The sequence below is a fragment of the Gnatocerus cornutus genome, chromosome 10 (assembly GCF_029298725.1).
Source record: "Gnatocerus cornutus isolate USDA-ARS CGAHR chromosome 10, icGnaCorn1.1, whole genome shotgun sequence".
NCBI lineage: Eukaryota > Metazoa > Arthropoda > Insecta > Coleoptera > Tenebrionidae > Gnatocerus > Gnatocerus cornutus.
Window position 1 is genome coordinate 7,063,110 of NC_142242.1, and position 15,886 is coordinate 7,078,995.

The window sequence follows — 15,886 nt, forward strand, 5'->3', positions numbered from 1 at the left end:
ATTTTTAAAAACACAAAAGTTCTATAAAGAGAAAGAAGACTCATCTCCTTGGTTTCGGTGGGTCAAATTTATTTTAGCGCAACATTCACGCGCATGGTAGTTTGGGCGGTAAATTTAAACTTTGAATAGGAAAAGGTACAAGCTATCGTGGATTTACTTTTGGAGCGGATAAGTTTATTGTGGATTAAAGAGTAGATCGGTGATATTTTCTGTCCATTAGAGAAAGTTGAGCTCCATCTGTGCCAAATAGCTTCGCTTAAATGATTCAGATAAGAATCAAATTACGAAAACGCCAACATTACAGTTTCTAACGTAGCACCATCTCTTTGGTTGGGTTTTAACTAAGTTGTGAGAAGAAGAAATAAAACTCGTGTTTAGTTATCCATTTAATCAGTTCCATCAAATAGTTAACAACTACAGTTAAATGTTTCTAATATACAACAACTGCACTAAATTTACACGAACTATTTCTTTAGTATCACAATATTTTCAGCTTAAACACATGTCTAAGTAGTTCGATATGATTCGTCTATTCTACGAAAAATAATCACATTTAAAAACGAGTTTGTACGAACCTCAAAGTTGAGAAAATGAGTAAATAAAAACAATGTATAGAAAAATAGAACTATTCTAACGACGATCGAAATAAATTTGATTTTCAAAATTTCAACGATATAATAGGAATCAAGAGATGCTAGACGACTATTTACAGTAATAAATTCGTTTCTTACTTTGGCACATCACATACAATCGTGGATTACTATTTACAAAAAAATTGTATAGTGGAATTGCGTTTCGTTTTAGCACCTTCGTGTCCATGGAAATTATTACTTATATACAAACTTTTTACATCTTATTCTATCCCAATCAGCTTCTGAATTATATTTACAAATAATCTATGTTACACCACATATATATTAGGCACAGATGAAATTAAACGTGAGCAAATAGTATAAAATCGACAATAAAATTCCGAATAAAGCATATACAATCACAATATTTAATACTGATCCTATAATACTGCTAATACATCAAGATCCAAGAAGAGTTAAAATGCACAGAGATGCAAAATTAGTGTTTACTTCAACATTCCTGCAATACGTGTAAAAGGGCTCAACATCAATTAACTTATTTGATTTTACGATCAACAAGAAAATCGAAAATTTTAACACGGATTTCAGCACATTTACCTGTAAATACTAATTTTGGTTTGTTATTTTAACTTGAATTTTTATATTGACATCGGATTTTTTTAAAGGAAGACGAAGATTTAACTTAATGAACTTTCTTCGATGCTTGGGCTTGGAAGGGCATTCGGATCACCATTCGCGTGCTTCTGACCCAATCTTGGCGATGACCGCGAATTACTTGTCATTGACTGTATTGTCTGCGATCGAGGTCCTGCGAATCGCATGCTGTAGGCCGGCCGGTCCTGAGCCGCGCCCTGAAAAATTTCAATTAAAAAACATTTTCTTCATTTTTCATTACTACTTAATTAGGTGGCTCTACGAAGAGAAAATTTATTATTAACAAAAAATATTACTACGAAGAGTCGACATTTTTTTTCTGTTTTGAAATTATTTTTTCCTTTAAATGGCAAGAAGAGATTTCCGGATGTGTGAGCGGAACTTGAATGGTCGATAGTTGTTGTTAACTAACCTGGTTTCCATTGCCCTGGCGGACATTCTTGTAGGGTTGGAAAAGGACGAGATAAACTTTGGGAGTAAATAAGCACCCCAAAGCAACAGTTGCGCTGATGTTCAGACACATACACATGCTGACTATTTGAATCTAAAGACAGACTGTTATTATTTCGAGGTTAAAGATAATTATCGGATTACCTTATAGTCATTATTTGTTCCAAAGTAAATTGGAAGAAACGCCAACCAGACAATACAGGTGGAATACATCGTAAATCCAATATACTTAGCTTCATTAAAGTTTTCTGGAATTTTTCTGGTTTTGAAAGCATACCAGGTACACAAGATAATGAGTATCATATTATAAACCAACGACATGATGAGCGAGAAAGTTGAAACTCTGCAGGTCAAGACGGCTGTTAGTGGGTACGGGTATATTTCTCGAATATCCGGTCGTTCGATCACGAGCCAAACTATCGCTCCAATCAGTTGTATTGATACGATCCCTGTTGAAAAATGCTTTAATCTCAAAAAAAGCCATCAGACAAGGCCCGGAAACCGAAACAGACAATGGCGAAAATGGTGGATGCGCCGGGAAAACCATATTTCAATATCGTCGACGAGCATAAATGGAATGGGTGCCAGTAAACAACGTCACGCACTCGACATTTTATTCTTATTCGCTTATTTGAATAACAACAATATATTGCTACTTTTATTGACAGGTCGACTCAGTGTCGCTTTGACTTCGCGAAATATTTAATTTAAATCAGTTATTGCCAAAGTTGGAACCTTTCCAATGAAGAAAATTGCATATGCATCTCATATTTCAATAGCGTCATATTTCAATATCAGCAACGGAAAGCAATAGATAATGAAATGCGTGTCGGTAAAAAATACGCAGTCTTGGATGCGTCCCAATATTTGTATAGAAATTTCACTTCTTTCCCGATCAAAATTAAATAATGGAGAGTTTCCAAGAATATTTCGCGTATTCGCATTTCTTACGCAACATTTTGCTTCAGTTCTAACAACACTAAAATGTTACAATGCTTTTCTGAAAGTTTTGCTGCTGCATGGCTCTCCGGTGACTATTGTTAAAGTAGTTTTGCAATTTGCACTTTATATTTTGTCGGCAATGTTTCTTGTTTCACACGATTCAAATTTACTTCCACCTTTACTTTTTTGCAGTGGCAGTCGAATTGGAAAGACGAATCAAAATTGCCATTAATAATAAGTTGGGAAATTAATTGTAAAATGAACTTAACTAGAGTTGAAATGCTTGCTTTTTGCGTTGTTTTTGCGAGTTGGCGTCCATTAAACCGGGAACAATTAGAAAGTTGATGAAAGCGTTGAAAAGACGAGTTTATGAGGGAAAAATGCAGTTTTGAAGAACCCGCTTTTTAAATCAGACCGAAATTGATGATGGTGCTTCGTTTCTTAAAAGACTATATTTACTCACCGAGAGCGATGGCGACTTGGGAGATGGGCGAAGTATAGACAGGTCTTTTGATACTTTTCACTCCTCGATTAAATATCCTCGAGATGCGATTGGTTTTTGTGAAAATGGCGCTATAGCAGACGCTCAAACACAGCCCAAGACCAATGCGCATTACCGCACAGGTCTCCACCGACGGCTTTGCAAGAATAACGAAGGACATGGAGTAACAGCAAAGAACTCCACTGAGAAGGACGTAGCACAACTCGCGTCCAGACGCCATAATCACAGGCGTGCGGTTGTACCGAATGAAAACGCATGTCGTAAAGATGGTACAGATGATCCCGAAGGACGAAAAAACCAACGGAACAAGAGCCCAAGGACTCAACCATTCGATGACGAGGGCCGTCAACTTGTCGCAGCCGGTTTTGTCCTTGTTAGGGGCGAAGCCTGGTAAGCAGGATTTGCAACTGTCGTTGAATACGTAAGCGTCCTCTCGGCAGGAAACGCACACCCAGCAACACTGATCCTGAAATCGACAATTAGACGTCAGAATGCGACGGAAATCTAACCAATGCAAACTTACTTGATAGTTCCTTATATGCCCTGATGGACATGTTTCGCTGCAAATTGACTTGGGCATTTCATCGCTCTCCTTCCACTGGATCCGGCTTAAGTTCAGATTTAGTCTGAAATGTAGGCAGAAATGACGATTATAAATTTCGGGGCACTTCATCGACAAATGCGCTCGTATATGAACAAAGTCTTTTAACGTTTAAAATTATTTATTGGATCCATGCGTCTAGCGCATCCGACATTTTTCTGTTTAATCCTTGTACAATTAATTCGATGTGCCAAGGAAAAAATAACACTGTCGCTTTACTTCCACCCCTGTTGATGCAAAACGAAAAATTCCTGTTAAAAAATCAATACTATATCAAGGTTTTTTTTAATTTTCTTTTAAAAGTTGTGTCTAAATTGTAATTTAATATCGAGAAAATGTTTTTAATAAGAAACAAAGAAATGGAACAGAGCAATGAAAAATTTAAAGTTTCTCTTATTTATAGCCCTTGGCAAGAATCGATACTTAACATTATCTTAACTTTCATGATAAAATGTAAAATTAAATTTTTTGTTTTTGTTCCGTGTTTGACTCCCCTATTTTTCAACTTTCTGGGAGGATGCCATTCATTTAACTAGCAGCGATTTGCTTGTGGGACAATTTTTTGTGACATGATTTTGTCTAATTTGACGTTTTGTTGGATGCTATTATTAACAGCAAATATTTTTATTATTGTAAACATAAAATTATTAAATATAATAAAACGTGGTTTTTGTAAACTGCTTCAACAAGTGTGTGGTTGCGTTAAAAATCCATAGAACGTCATATTTCTATAACTTTTTTGTCCTTAGACTGGATTCTTCACAACGGACTAATGTAATGTTAAGTCTAAGGAAGATTTATTACGGTAATTTTATTTATAAACAACTTTCTTGAAGTCCGTAAAAGTTAGTGGCTGAGGATTTACAGTGAAATCATCTCCTTGATTTCGCAAACTTACTTTTGCGCAATTTGATATTAAACTAAGACGTGTTAAAATAATAATATTGATATTTTTTATTGAACGGAGGATCAGACAGAAAAACCGATAAAACAGTGAACTAACTTTACAAGCGCTCACATTTTCCACGATATATTCGATTTTTTGTAGGTGGATCTAATGTAGTTTTTTCTTCGGCATCTGTTCCAACGACACCTTCTTTATTCTGTATTCACAAAAATAACTTTCGCGTTAAAAAACCGTGGAAATTAAAATGTTGCTTCGCCAGCTCTCTCTGCTTAAAATAACGGAATAACATGGGTAAACAAACGAAATAATTTGAGTTGGAATCTCACATGCATGAAATAAAAAACTTGGGTTGGATATGCTCATGAGGCGGCAACAAGAGACAAATAATGAAGAGAAGTTGAGTCGATCAATGGCGAATAATTCGAATAAGCGTGTTTGGCATAAAAAATGTAGTATATTATATATGTTATGTATTACGAAAAAGGTAGGATTTCTTGTTTTTCTTAATCAATTTTTTTTTATTATTTCTAGTTCGTAATTAGTCCATACATTTTTCATAAAAACGGCACGTGTCGAAAAATTACGTTGACAAAATTTGTCGTTGCTCATAATTTACGAAATAATAATAAATTAATTTAAACAAGGTCTGTGTTTCGTTGTTGCGTATAAAAATGTGCAAACGAAAGGAAACTTAAATATTTACAAATTTTTTGGAAAATACTTGAGAATTTTGGAAAACCGAAGAAAAAAGAGTTGTTTGTTTAATCTACGACCAGTTCTGTTGCACCCTATTTTTTTAATTTCTTTCGAATGCTAATTTAGTTCGTTGGGGCATCCACCATTCTTTTGCACTATTTTGCTCTCCTAAACAACACTTATTTTAAGACTTATTCGCCGAAAAGCAATAGAATCTAAAATGAAGTAAAAGTACCTTTACCTTAATAGAAATATACATAATATCTACTCGATTTCTGTATGCTTTCTGTATGCTTTTTTTAGTATTAAATTTTATAATACAAAATAGTCAACAAATTTTGGGAAAAAATTGTACCAAAGAAATGGAAAGTTAGTTCTAAAGTGGAGTGCCCTTAATATTCTAGAGCAAATGAGACCAATTTTAAAAATTATTACATAATTAAAAATCCACTCTTTCTTTGTAACAAAATAGAAAAATAGGAATAAAACCCAAAAAGAAATTTAGTCATTGTCTGGAGTTGGAGTTGTCCAAAACTGTTTATTAGACGAATTTCTAAGCTAATTAAATCATGCATAAAATAGAATCACTTCACTTTCGTGTCTGATTATCCGAGCATTACTTATCTTATTTATTATTACTCCCATTGTTCGGAAATAAGTGTCCGATTGAGATTTTTATTTTGAAATAAAGTTTTGTTAAGGAAGATTTGAGAGCAACTATCACCTATTACATTCCTTCTACAATGTGAGAATACCTGCAATTTTGCCAGTTGTGTTTTCACACCCGTAATAAATAATTAATTTGTTCATAATTTGAACTAAAAGATTAAAACACCGGTTTTAAGAAAGTATGGAAACTGCACACGAAAATTTAAGGAAGTTGACAAAGTTAAAGCTTAATTTGCCTAAATACAACCGAAAAAGTTTGCTTAATGATATTTTATTAGCAATGTTTATAAGTAATATAATTTGTTGAGTTATTAATAAACACATATTTTTTTAGAAAGTTGATACTTATTTTCGAACAGAAAAATAGTTCAAATCGGACTATCGGGAGTATGTACCAACACTAAAAGAAAAATTAAAATAAAATACATAATGTTTGAGAATTGCAATTCCAAAAATGCAGATATGTTATTTTTGGTTAGGAGGGCAGTATTGTGTTTTGTATTAAAATTAAATCCTTAGAAGTGGTCGGTTACTACCGAACTAATCAGCTAAATTTCCGTTGTCTCCTCCAGTAAAATCTGTGGCTTTTGCATAATGTACGTACAGGATTGTAAAGTTCAGTGTAACATAATTTTAGGCATTAGATTTGCTGAAAACGTCATAGTTTTCTAAGCCTAAATTAACTTGTTAATTAGAGTTATTGCGTTAATAATTCTCATTGTTGCGTAAAATACCGGCATGTTGCAGGAATTTAGAGTAGTGTCATAAAATTTTCATGGTTATAAAATTAGTTACAAAGACGTGTTTGCAGCATTCATGATTAAAGTTCACCCCTCATATCATATTCTGTAATGATGGGTTAAATAAAGGAATTTTCCGGTGTAATAACTACACCCTTAAGTTTATCTTCACATTAAGAACGCCAGTTTGGCATCTAGGCAAGAAATTGTGCTTGACATGGTCGTATTTTTACCCCTTTATCATCCACAGCTAGTACTAGAACGACGAAACGTTGTGTTTATATAATTTATGTCCTGTTGATGATAAATTCTTGGAGGTGGAACTTGAGTGTTCTTCAGTGCAAGTTCATATTAAGACTCGTGAACTGAAGATGTTTCTTATGGCATTCGTTACCTGTCCTAGAATAATAGCACAACTTTTCATAAATGACTTATTTATAACCCGATTAAAATCAGTTGTGATCGAACGTCTAATGAGATGTTTACGGAAAGCGGTAGAATTGGTTCCCAAGAAAACTACAGGCAAAGTCGGAGAATTTAGTTTTCCAACGTGGGTTGTTGAGATTAAAGAAATTTGTTGTGGTGACACTCCAATCTTTTTAATTTCATGACCCCTTGTGATGTATTGTGACTCGTGAAAATCAACTATTCATGACAATTAATCAAATGGAATTGAACAGTTTGTCTTTGTCCCGAGTTGTCATCTCCAATTATTGTGTCGTTCTCACGTTAACGCCTGCGTTTAATTATAAAATACCAATTCAGGATTTGAATAAAATGTCACGCTTTGAGATGTCAAGTTACTTTTTACCGACAGAGTTCAAGTACTGAGCACAGCTAATAAGACGAAAATCGCAATATTACATGATCCTCGCTCCAGCCTCCGATAAAATCAGCTCAAGATTCTCCGATGAGTGAGTGCTTGTTAATAAACTCAAACAGAATCGCGTTAGTTACTTTTTTCAGTTTAAAGTCGTTTCATTCGAAGAAACTGATCCAGTGGGAGCACAGTATTGACGCAGCAAACTCACAACCTACTTTATTGTCCCAAAATGTAACTTCAACATAATTTTCCGCAACAATTGATAATTTTACAAACGTTTTATTTGGAAACTTTCCAAGATTTATGAACACCACGCCTATAAAATGATGTTTAGCTAACTTATTTTTAATTGTGTCGTTAGCAAACCTTCGCTGGGTTTCATTTTTAATGTTTTCGATCACAGGGAAGACAAACTGACGTCGTAACGTGACGCCCAACACATTCTTTAATACCATTTCTTTCGTTTAGTGCTCTTAGAGCGTTCCGAGAGGTGGAGGCAAGTTTCCAATGTTTTGGTTGATTTTTACGCCTTTGTTTTCTGGGATTTTTAGTACTTTGTTTTGATAACTCCTGCTTAGTTTCAAATTTTTAGATTTTTGAACCTTGAAGTGAGCGCGTGCTAAAATTATCAGGATAATCCGATAATTTCAAACTTTTGTTCCCATTCTGGAAGACGAATTATTTGTGATTGCCCTACGTGCGTTCATATTAGCCCTCCGGCTCCTGCTGAGCAAAATGGTTTATTTGTTCATTTCATTGGAATAATTTCTCAGATTTTGGGGTTTGAGATGTCTTTTTTTTTGTACATATTTCAATTTTCTTTGCTGATACAATAATTTTTGTGATTTCAGCGGTAACTTACTTTTCTTTCCAAGACCCAATTTGGTTGTAATCGTATTTTCCATCGTCATGCCTTTGATATTGATAAATATTGTAGCTTCCGTAAGCATCCCCATCTTTGTTGAATTTAACTTCAGTGTGTTGTCGTCCTGTAAAAAAATTGTAAAAATTTATTTCAAGGAGTGAACAAATGATGAAATTGGAGTTGAGTGATGTGAAAAATAGTGTTTTAATGCTTTGCCATTGCAAAAACGCTCACGGAATGTGACGGAGCCTTTTGCGAAACTAGAATCCAGCACAATTACCATAAATTCCTCTCATAATTACGTTAATTCCCCTCTTTAATTCGAATTAGTGGCGGCTTTGATGGTGAGTTATTGTGTTTCTCCTTTGCATTATAACAGCTTTGTACTTTAATAAAATTTATCGTGATTGTTGAACGAAATTGCGGAATTATTGGTAAAGCAACATAAATTACTGGTGTGATTTTACAAAGTTTCTCAGTTCGGATAATTAGATGGAAAAAGTTTTAATTGCAAGGATGAACAAGCTTACCTGTAAAAGATACATTTCGAAGATACTTTAAAAGATGTTTTCCTTTTGGAGCAGGTTTTAGCATGTCACATAAGTAGAAAGGATCAGTGCCACAATTGTCCTCGATTATGTCATGAATGGCGTGAGCGGCGGCGTAAACGGCATCAACTGAAACAAAGAATAAAATGGACACTAGTGAAAGCAGCTAATTATTGTGGAGGACGTTATTCTTCTTTACTTGTTTATCTCTGCTTTCTTTCTAAATTATCTCGACAATAAAACAGGGTGAGGAAAAATCCTTTCAACCCTTTACCATGACAACAGTAGTGCCACATTATGCAATTATTCGCATTATTCACATTTTGCTTGTGTTAAATTAATAACGACGTACTAAAAACATAATGCTCTTACAAAGTTTATACCACTAAGGAAAAATGGGCTTCATAAATTGAACGTAAGAGCATTATTGTGGAAGCATATACAGTGTGAGTAGGATATAAATAACCCAGCACAAAGAGGAAAAAAAAATATTTATTTTCATGTATCAATAATATTTATGAACAGAATAACAACACTTTTTACAAATTTTTCCAACTGGTGTATTTTTAAAATGTTAAACCCATTTATCCTTTATGACTGTTGAGTAATTTCCACGGCAAGAAGTTATTTTCTGCATTCAATTAGCGTAAAGTTCAGTAAAGGTGAAAAGCGACTCTCTAGAGAACGGAAGAAAACCACCGAGAAAATATATTCTAGGAGTGCTTAGACGAATTTGATCTTTTTTTTAACTGAACAATTTATTTGAGTAGTTAAAAATATTAAATATAACGTGGAAAGTTTAAATTAAAAATGTTAATCTTGGTATTTTGGTTGAAGATTGTTGCTTCAAGCGGGTTATTTGATTACGTGGTTATCCGGCTCAGAAGTTTAATAAATATTTCGGCCTGGCAAGGGTTGAGGTAATTTGTTACTTTTGGGGATATTTGATAAATTAAGCTTTTGCTTAAAGTAGGCAACCAACAATACATTGTAGTGGGGTTTAAATTAATTTAATTATTGTATTTACTATTAGTTATTTTTTTAGAGACAGTTCTTCAAACTAAGCGTATTGATGGAGGTCAATTTTTTTTCTGTGTAAAATACCCTTAACAAAGCAAAATGGCCTTTACGCCTGTTATTTACAAAGTCAATTAATTTTATTTTGAGGTTTTGAGTAAAACAAAAATCTTTTTTGTGCATCACATTTATTGATTTTTCTAGTTATCTGTGGTTGAAATAAAAGAAATAGTGGAGAATCGTTGCCGGAATCTTTAAAATATTCATTGAGGCTACGACAATTGACATTTCAGGTCATTAAAGTAAATCTAAAATTCCTAAACTTGACGATTCTGTCAACATAAATTTGAATTTTCAAATCCACTGAGATGTCGAATGCTGAAATGACCCATAAGTTTTCCCGAAAATTCTTTTTTAAACATTATTATCATTATTTCACAATAGTTGGTATTACGTGTGTGAAAAATAAAAAACGGAAGGGTGGCTGTGAAACAAATCAGTGGTTGCGTTTTTCAGAAAATGACATTTTGTGTGAAAATAATTAGCTTTTAAGAGGCAGTGTTGTGCGAATTCACTTGAAATCCCTGGGAAATGGAGTGAAAATTTACCTCAAATCTTCCCGGAAATGGAAACTAAGGTAATTAGTTAATTAGCTTTCATGTGATGCATGCTCTTTAAGGTGGCTTTAAGCTTGTATTTGCTCCAAAAAATGCAGTCCCTGACTAACAAAAACTATGTAAATGTTTGAAGGGGTATTTTCTTAGTTTGCTTATTTAATTTTCTAATTTATGGTAATTTTAACAACACTGTCGGCATGACGCGTTGAAGTAGCGCTATTTTTCCTCCGCACAAAAAAACGAAAGTTGGCTATGATAAAAAAACCAAAAGCGACGTGTGAAATTGTTAGTATGTTAATAAGAGGTGTTGTGAAAATTTCCGGGAAAACTACTCGGAAATGGAAACTAAGGGTAATTAGCTTTCGTTTGATGTTTCAACAATGGATCAAAATTTTATGCGCTTCGAGTTGACCTCGTTTTACCAGTCCAGGGATGCAGTTCATTACGTATTACGCAAAAAAATATCCGTTGGCTTTTCTAACAAAGTCGTGGGAAATTTCCATTTAATTTTACAATATTTTTAGCTTTCTAAATTGTAAAAGTCTCTCATTGGGGTTGATCCCACCCCTTTGGGCTCTCATATCATGTCCATTTCTGGAGTTTCTACACTTTTCACCATTTCATTTATTCTCCATTTTCATTTACTTCACTACCGGTCTTGTAATTAAGACACAATTAGCTTTAATTTACACAATTTTTGTTGAATTTTAAGCACTACATGGGCCACATTTTGAGAAATTTTTAGGGTTTGAAGGTAGAGAGTTTGCAGGCAATTATTACAACTATCGCTTGAATAAGCATCATTTACCGACCCTTAAATTGTTACTAGGCAACTAACAATACACTAAGTGCTTCAAGAGTTGTTTATGATCCACTCCTTTCAATAAATTGGTGGTTTTCCAGTCATTTTATAATATTTTGGTTTATAAAATTGAAAGAATCTGTTGCTCGAACTCGGGTAAGCTTGCATAATTACCAAAACAAAATAAAAATAAAGACTTCGTTTAAAAGTTTCTCTGTTGTAAAGATCAGCTTAATAAAAAATTAGCTAGCTAGACGCTTATTTTCTAAAAGCTCTTAAACTTCATGTTTATGAAGATCTTTAAAAGTTAAATATAGTACTAAAGCTAAAGTCTAAGAAATTAGTAGCTGCTTTTGAAAGTTTACAGAAAGAGTGATTAGAAATTACAGGTGTTGAACAACACAGAATCAATACTGACATTAGGGGGAATAAAGTTGATCGTAGTTTTAGTTAGTAGCGTTAGTTGGAAATTCACTTAAGAAAATTAAACAAGAGATTTTATTTGTCTTAGAATATATCTCTGTCGCGTTTTACCAAAAAGGAGCCATGTGTAATTTTTAGAAAATAGACTGTAAGTAAATTGTTTTATTCGCCCAAACTGACAGCGCGGTAACCGGAAGATAAAATAATAGAAACACTTTAGTTGATTCTCCTCTTACATAAATTTCCAGAAAACATGCCCAGAATTGGGATGGAACATTTGTTCATTTATTCAATAGACTTTTATAAAGTGAAGTGGAATCGACTAAATCCTATAGTCACCGCAACAGATGTCCCACTGCCCTATGACTTTAAAAAAAATCCGAAAAAGCGAAAGGACAAACATTTCAACGTTGTATAATAACATAATATTCTGGCCAGCTTGTGATCGTTTTTATCGAACAATGTTATTTGAAACGGACGATTTGTGGAGTTATTGAAAATTTCACTGCTGTTTTCGAGTTAATCAAAGTAGTTAAAACTCATAAAGCTTCAATTATGACCCAAAGCTTGTAAATTAAATACACACAACATGTTTGACATGGTTTTCGCAGAAATTCGTGAACACCTTTGAATTAGGGCTTGATAATTTGACACTCGGTAAATTAATAACACAGTTTGACACAGTCAACATCTAAGGCTGATCAAAGCATTAAAACAGGTAAGTTTAAATTACCCCTTTTGACGCGGAATTTGCCCCGCAACACATCCAGTAATTTATTCACATTGTTTGATCCGTAGTTCCTTTGAACTTGTTTTAAATTCGTCCATTTTACACATTTTCGATGATTTTACATTGTGAGAGTGCTTACATGGCGGGATTGAGTATTAGAGTTTAAAACATTTGTAAATATTGCCTCTCTTAATTTCTTCGATTTTGCACAAACAGAATATGACCAAAGGGAAGTTGAGCTGTCAAGATCTAAAAAATAGCTAAATCTCCAACCACCGATCCTCGGGGTAAATTTATGTCAGCTCAATAAAACACTCTCTTTTAAAACAGACCACCAGAAAGCTCATGAACAAAAATCAAAATGAAATCATAAAAACAGTCATCTAGTTCGGTTTTCCTATAAATCGATTGTCACGATAAAATGTTGGAATAATAAAGTCCCATAGTTTGCAAACTGACAGAAAACGTAATAAAGCTAAAATAGATTTTTATTTGTATAAAAATGTTTGGTTTCCTAAATTTCAACACGCTATGAAAATGGTGGATGCGCCGGTCTAGATGAGGTCACATCAAATAAAACAACTGTTTTAAATTAATGCTTTAAACATTTATTTTCAGTTGAAAAATAAACAAAACATGTTTGCATTGTAATCAAAATCAATAACTGCCCTTCTAGTGACCAGCCCCAAAGCCTCATTTTGTTGGCAAATGACATCTCAACTTGCATGTCACTCGCACTCAGTGGACCCTTAAATATCCGATCCTCACAATATTTTTGCATTCCTTAAAAACTTGTCATCATATTGTGATGCTGTAAGCCTTGCTATTCATAAAAATGAGTCCGGATTTATCCGGCGATGGAACCAACACAATAAGAGAGAACACCAAGGACGTAAAAAGCAATCATTTACAGAGAAAAACGGGATATGGATAATTCGACTCTTGACGATTCGTCGGAGACAGTTTGTTCGCTATGACATACATATATTGAAGTAGTTATCATGTTTTCATCATTTAACACACACAAGCACCACCAAAATTGATTTCCAATTTTCGTTGTTCGCCATAAATGCGGGATGGGATCGGTTCTCTTATAACTTATAATCTTCGCGATTAAAGAGGATGTTATTTGAGCATAATATTGATGGTTTCTTTTTCCTGACTGCATCGTCACCTTCTTTCACTAAATTTGAGCCTTAAACCCGATAAATGAAGATCCCCGTTATACGTTAGTCTTAGCCGAAATTTATATATATTACCCAAAATCTGAACTTTACTGTTCATCTCAATATGTAGCCTTATCATTGATCAAACAAAATACCGTACTTACAATTTTAACACCCTGTTAAAAATAAACAGACCGTTAAAAAGTTACCCCCCTTTTGTTGATTTGCTACTATATGTCCCTTTTGTGAAAATCCGAACGCCCTTCCTTTAAAGCAATTCTCCTCAAACACGTTAGTAATAAATTTGAGGATGCGTTTCTGGAATTTTCCCCCGCGTTCAGGGAAAATATCATATATTCAACTCAACCGAAGCTTTGATTTTTAGTATGTTCAGCCTATGATTTGCATCACTCGTATTTCACGAAATTAAATTGGAAATTGTTGTAACGTTTGTCAAGATCATCATAATACATAATCGATATTCCCATACAATGAGAGCGCTAATGAAAAATGTCTACGTTAATTAGTTTTTTATTATTAATTTTGACTGTCGAATTTATTTATGTGAATCGCCGCAAAGGAAATGAATGTCATTACAGTGGGCGTAATAACGATGTTTAAATTAAAGATGGACTGTTTACTGACAAGAAACACATTAACTAATTTCCTTAGTTTAGCAAAAACTGAAATTTAATGAGGTTTTTTTTAGTTTACGGTGAAACAGCCTCACACAGTTCAACGTAGGATAAAGGAGTTCTTAAAATATTGATTTTTTAAATTTTATTAGAACATTAACGGTAAAATCGCATAAATCGAGCGTAATCACTTGAATATTGGGTAAATTTGGATCTTCCTTGATGCACCTAATTAAATCTGCTCATAACTTTTAATCACATTACTTTATGATTTTATTAGGATCCATAAAGCTAACGAATTTTTATTGATTAAAGGCAAAGTCACATTTATCGTTTATCTTCTTTTGACTCCATCAATGTCAAATCAGTCAGGATGTTGAGTTAAAATAAAGCAATTAAATTATTGTAGAAAGCACACTATAATCTGTAAGAATGTAGAAAATTAATTAAACCTTTAAGTAAGCTTCCTAAGGGTGTATTATTTGCGCCCTAATCCGGCTCAGAGGACTTAAATTTATCGATATTAAGACATATTTGGTTTTATATTCATTAAAACTACACGTTAGTTCTAATAATTAGAGTCCAGCTTAGCTTATCCCGACAAATAGACGAATTCGATGGTATATGTAAGTGACAAAGAGACTTTCTCAATTAGAGCCACATATATGATTATAACAGGCTGCCTCTACAGAACGTCAAAGTTACTCGCCTAACTTCGCAGACTTTCGAACTGTCGGTTCATGTCGTCTTATTACTGTTCCTCTCTGATTGCCTTTGCTACAGGTTAGGGCGATAGACAAGTCGTTGGTTCAACTTCATTAGTAGTAAACACAAGTGAATAGATTCTGTATGTTTGGTTTTATTTTTTTTTTGGTGTCTTTTGATTTTTAGTACGTTTTTGGTACGGCTTTTTAGTTTAAAATATAACATTTGTTTAGTGTTTAGTCATAAAAATATATAAACCTGAACTAACAAACTGCACTGATAAAACCGTGAACGAGCTTGTATGTTGAAAGACCTAATAAAATGAACCTCGACATTGTTGTAGGTAAGACTAAGTTTATTTCATAATCTATCATGTTTCGTGGTGAGTGCAGATTACAACACCCGTAAAATTTCATGTGCACCTACAGTAATATCTTAATGTTATAATGGCAGTTTAACATAAAACCGTCGTTCCGGACAGTAACAAACAAGAATAATTCATTCTTTTTAACTTCTCTTTATTGCAGCGAGTTATCATGAACGTAATTGAATTAAAGGAAGAAAAAACAAATCTTTATCTCGTACTGCCACTTAAAAACAAACCTATAATTCACGGCGAGAAATTAATCAGTCTAAAACATCTTTGGCCGAAACTATTGGCATGTTTCTAGCAATTTCGGTTTTCACAATTTAGCTTGTGGTGCAGTTGTAATAACAATTAATACAACAAAACTCCGAATAGTTGTGTTCGATAAATACTAAAGCTGAGTTCGCTCTAATTAGTACAATACAAGACGTTTT

The 15,886-nt window shown here is 33.7% G+C and overlaps 1 protein-coding gene across 1 annotated transcript in view; it reads right to left on the reverse strand.

Annotated features, from left to right (window-relative positions):
• Positions 1 to 373: 373 nt before the first annotated feature.
• LOC148167543 (metabotropic glutamate receptor 7-like) overlaps positions 374 to 15,886 on the reverse strand; it is a 56,428-nt gene continuing 40,915 nt past the window's right edge. The window contains exons 7-13 of the mRNA XM_088047969.1: positions 8,973 to 9,119; positions 8,440 to 8,566; positions 3,665 to 3,767; positions 3,103 to 3,607; positions 1,842 to 2,146; positions 1,660 to 1,791; positions 374 to 1,444 (exon numbers count right to left, since the gene is read on the reverse strand). Coding sequence (XP_087904095.1) covers positions 1,271 to 1,444; positions 1,660 to 1,791; positions 1,842 to 2,146; positions 3,103 to 3,607; positions 3,665 to 3,767; positions 8,440 to 8,566; positions 8,973 to 9,119 — 1,493 coding nt within the window. The 3' untranslated portion in view covers positions 374 to 1,270. The remainder of the gene's footprint in view (positions 1,445 to 1,659; positions 1,792 to 1,841; positions 2,147 to 3,102; positions 3,608 to 3,664; positions 3,768 to 8,439; positions 8,567 to 8,972; positions 9,120 to 15,886) is intronic.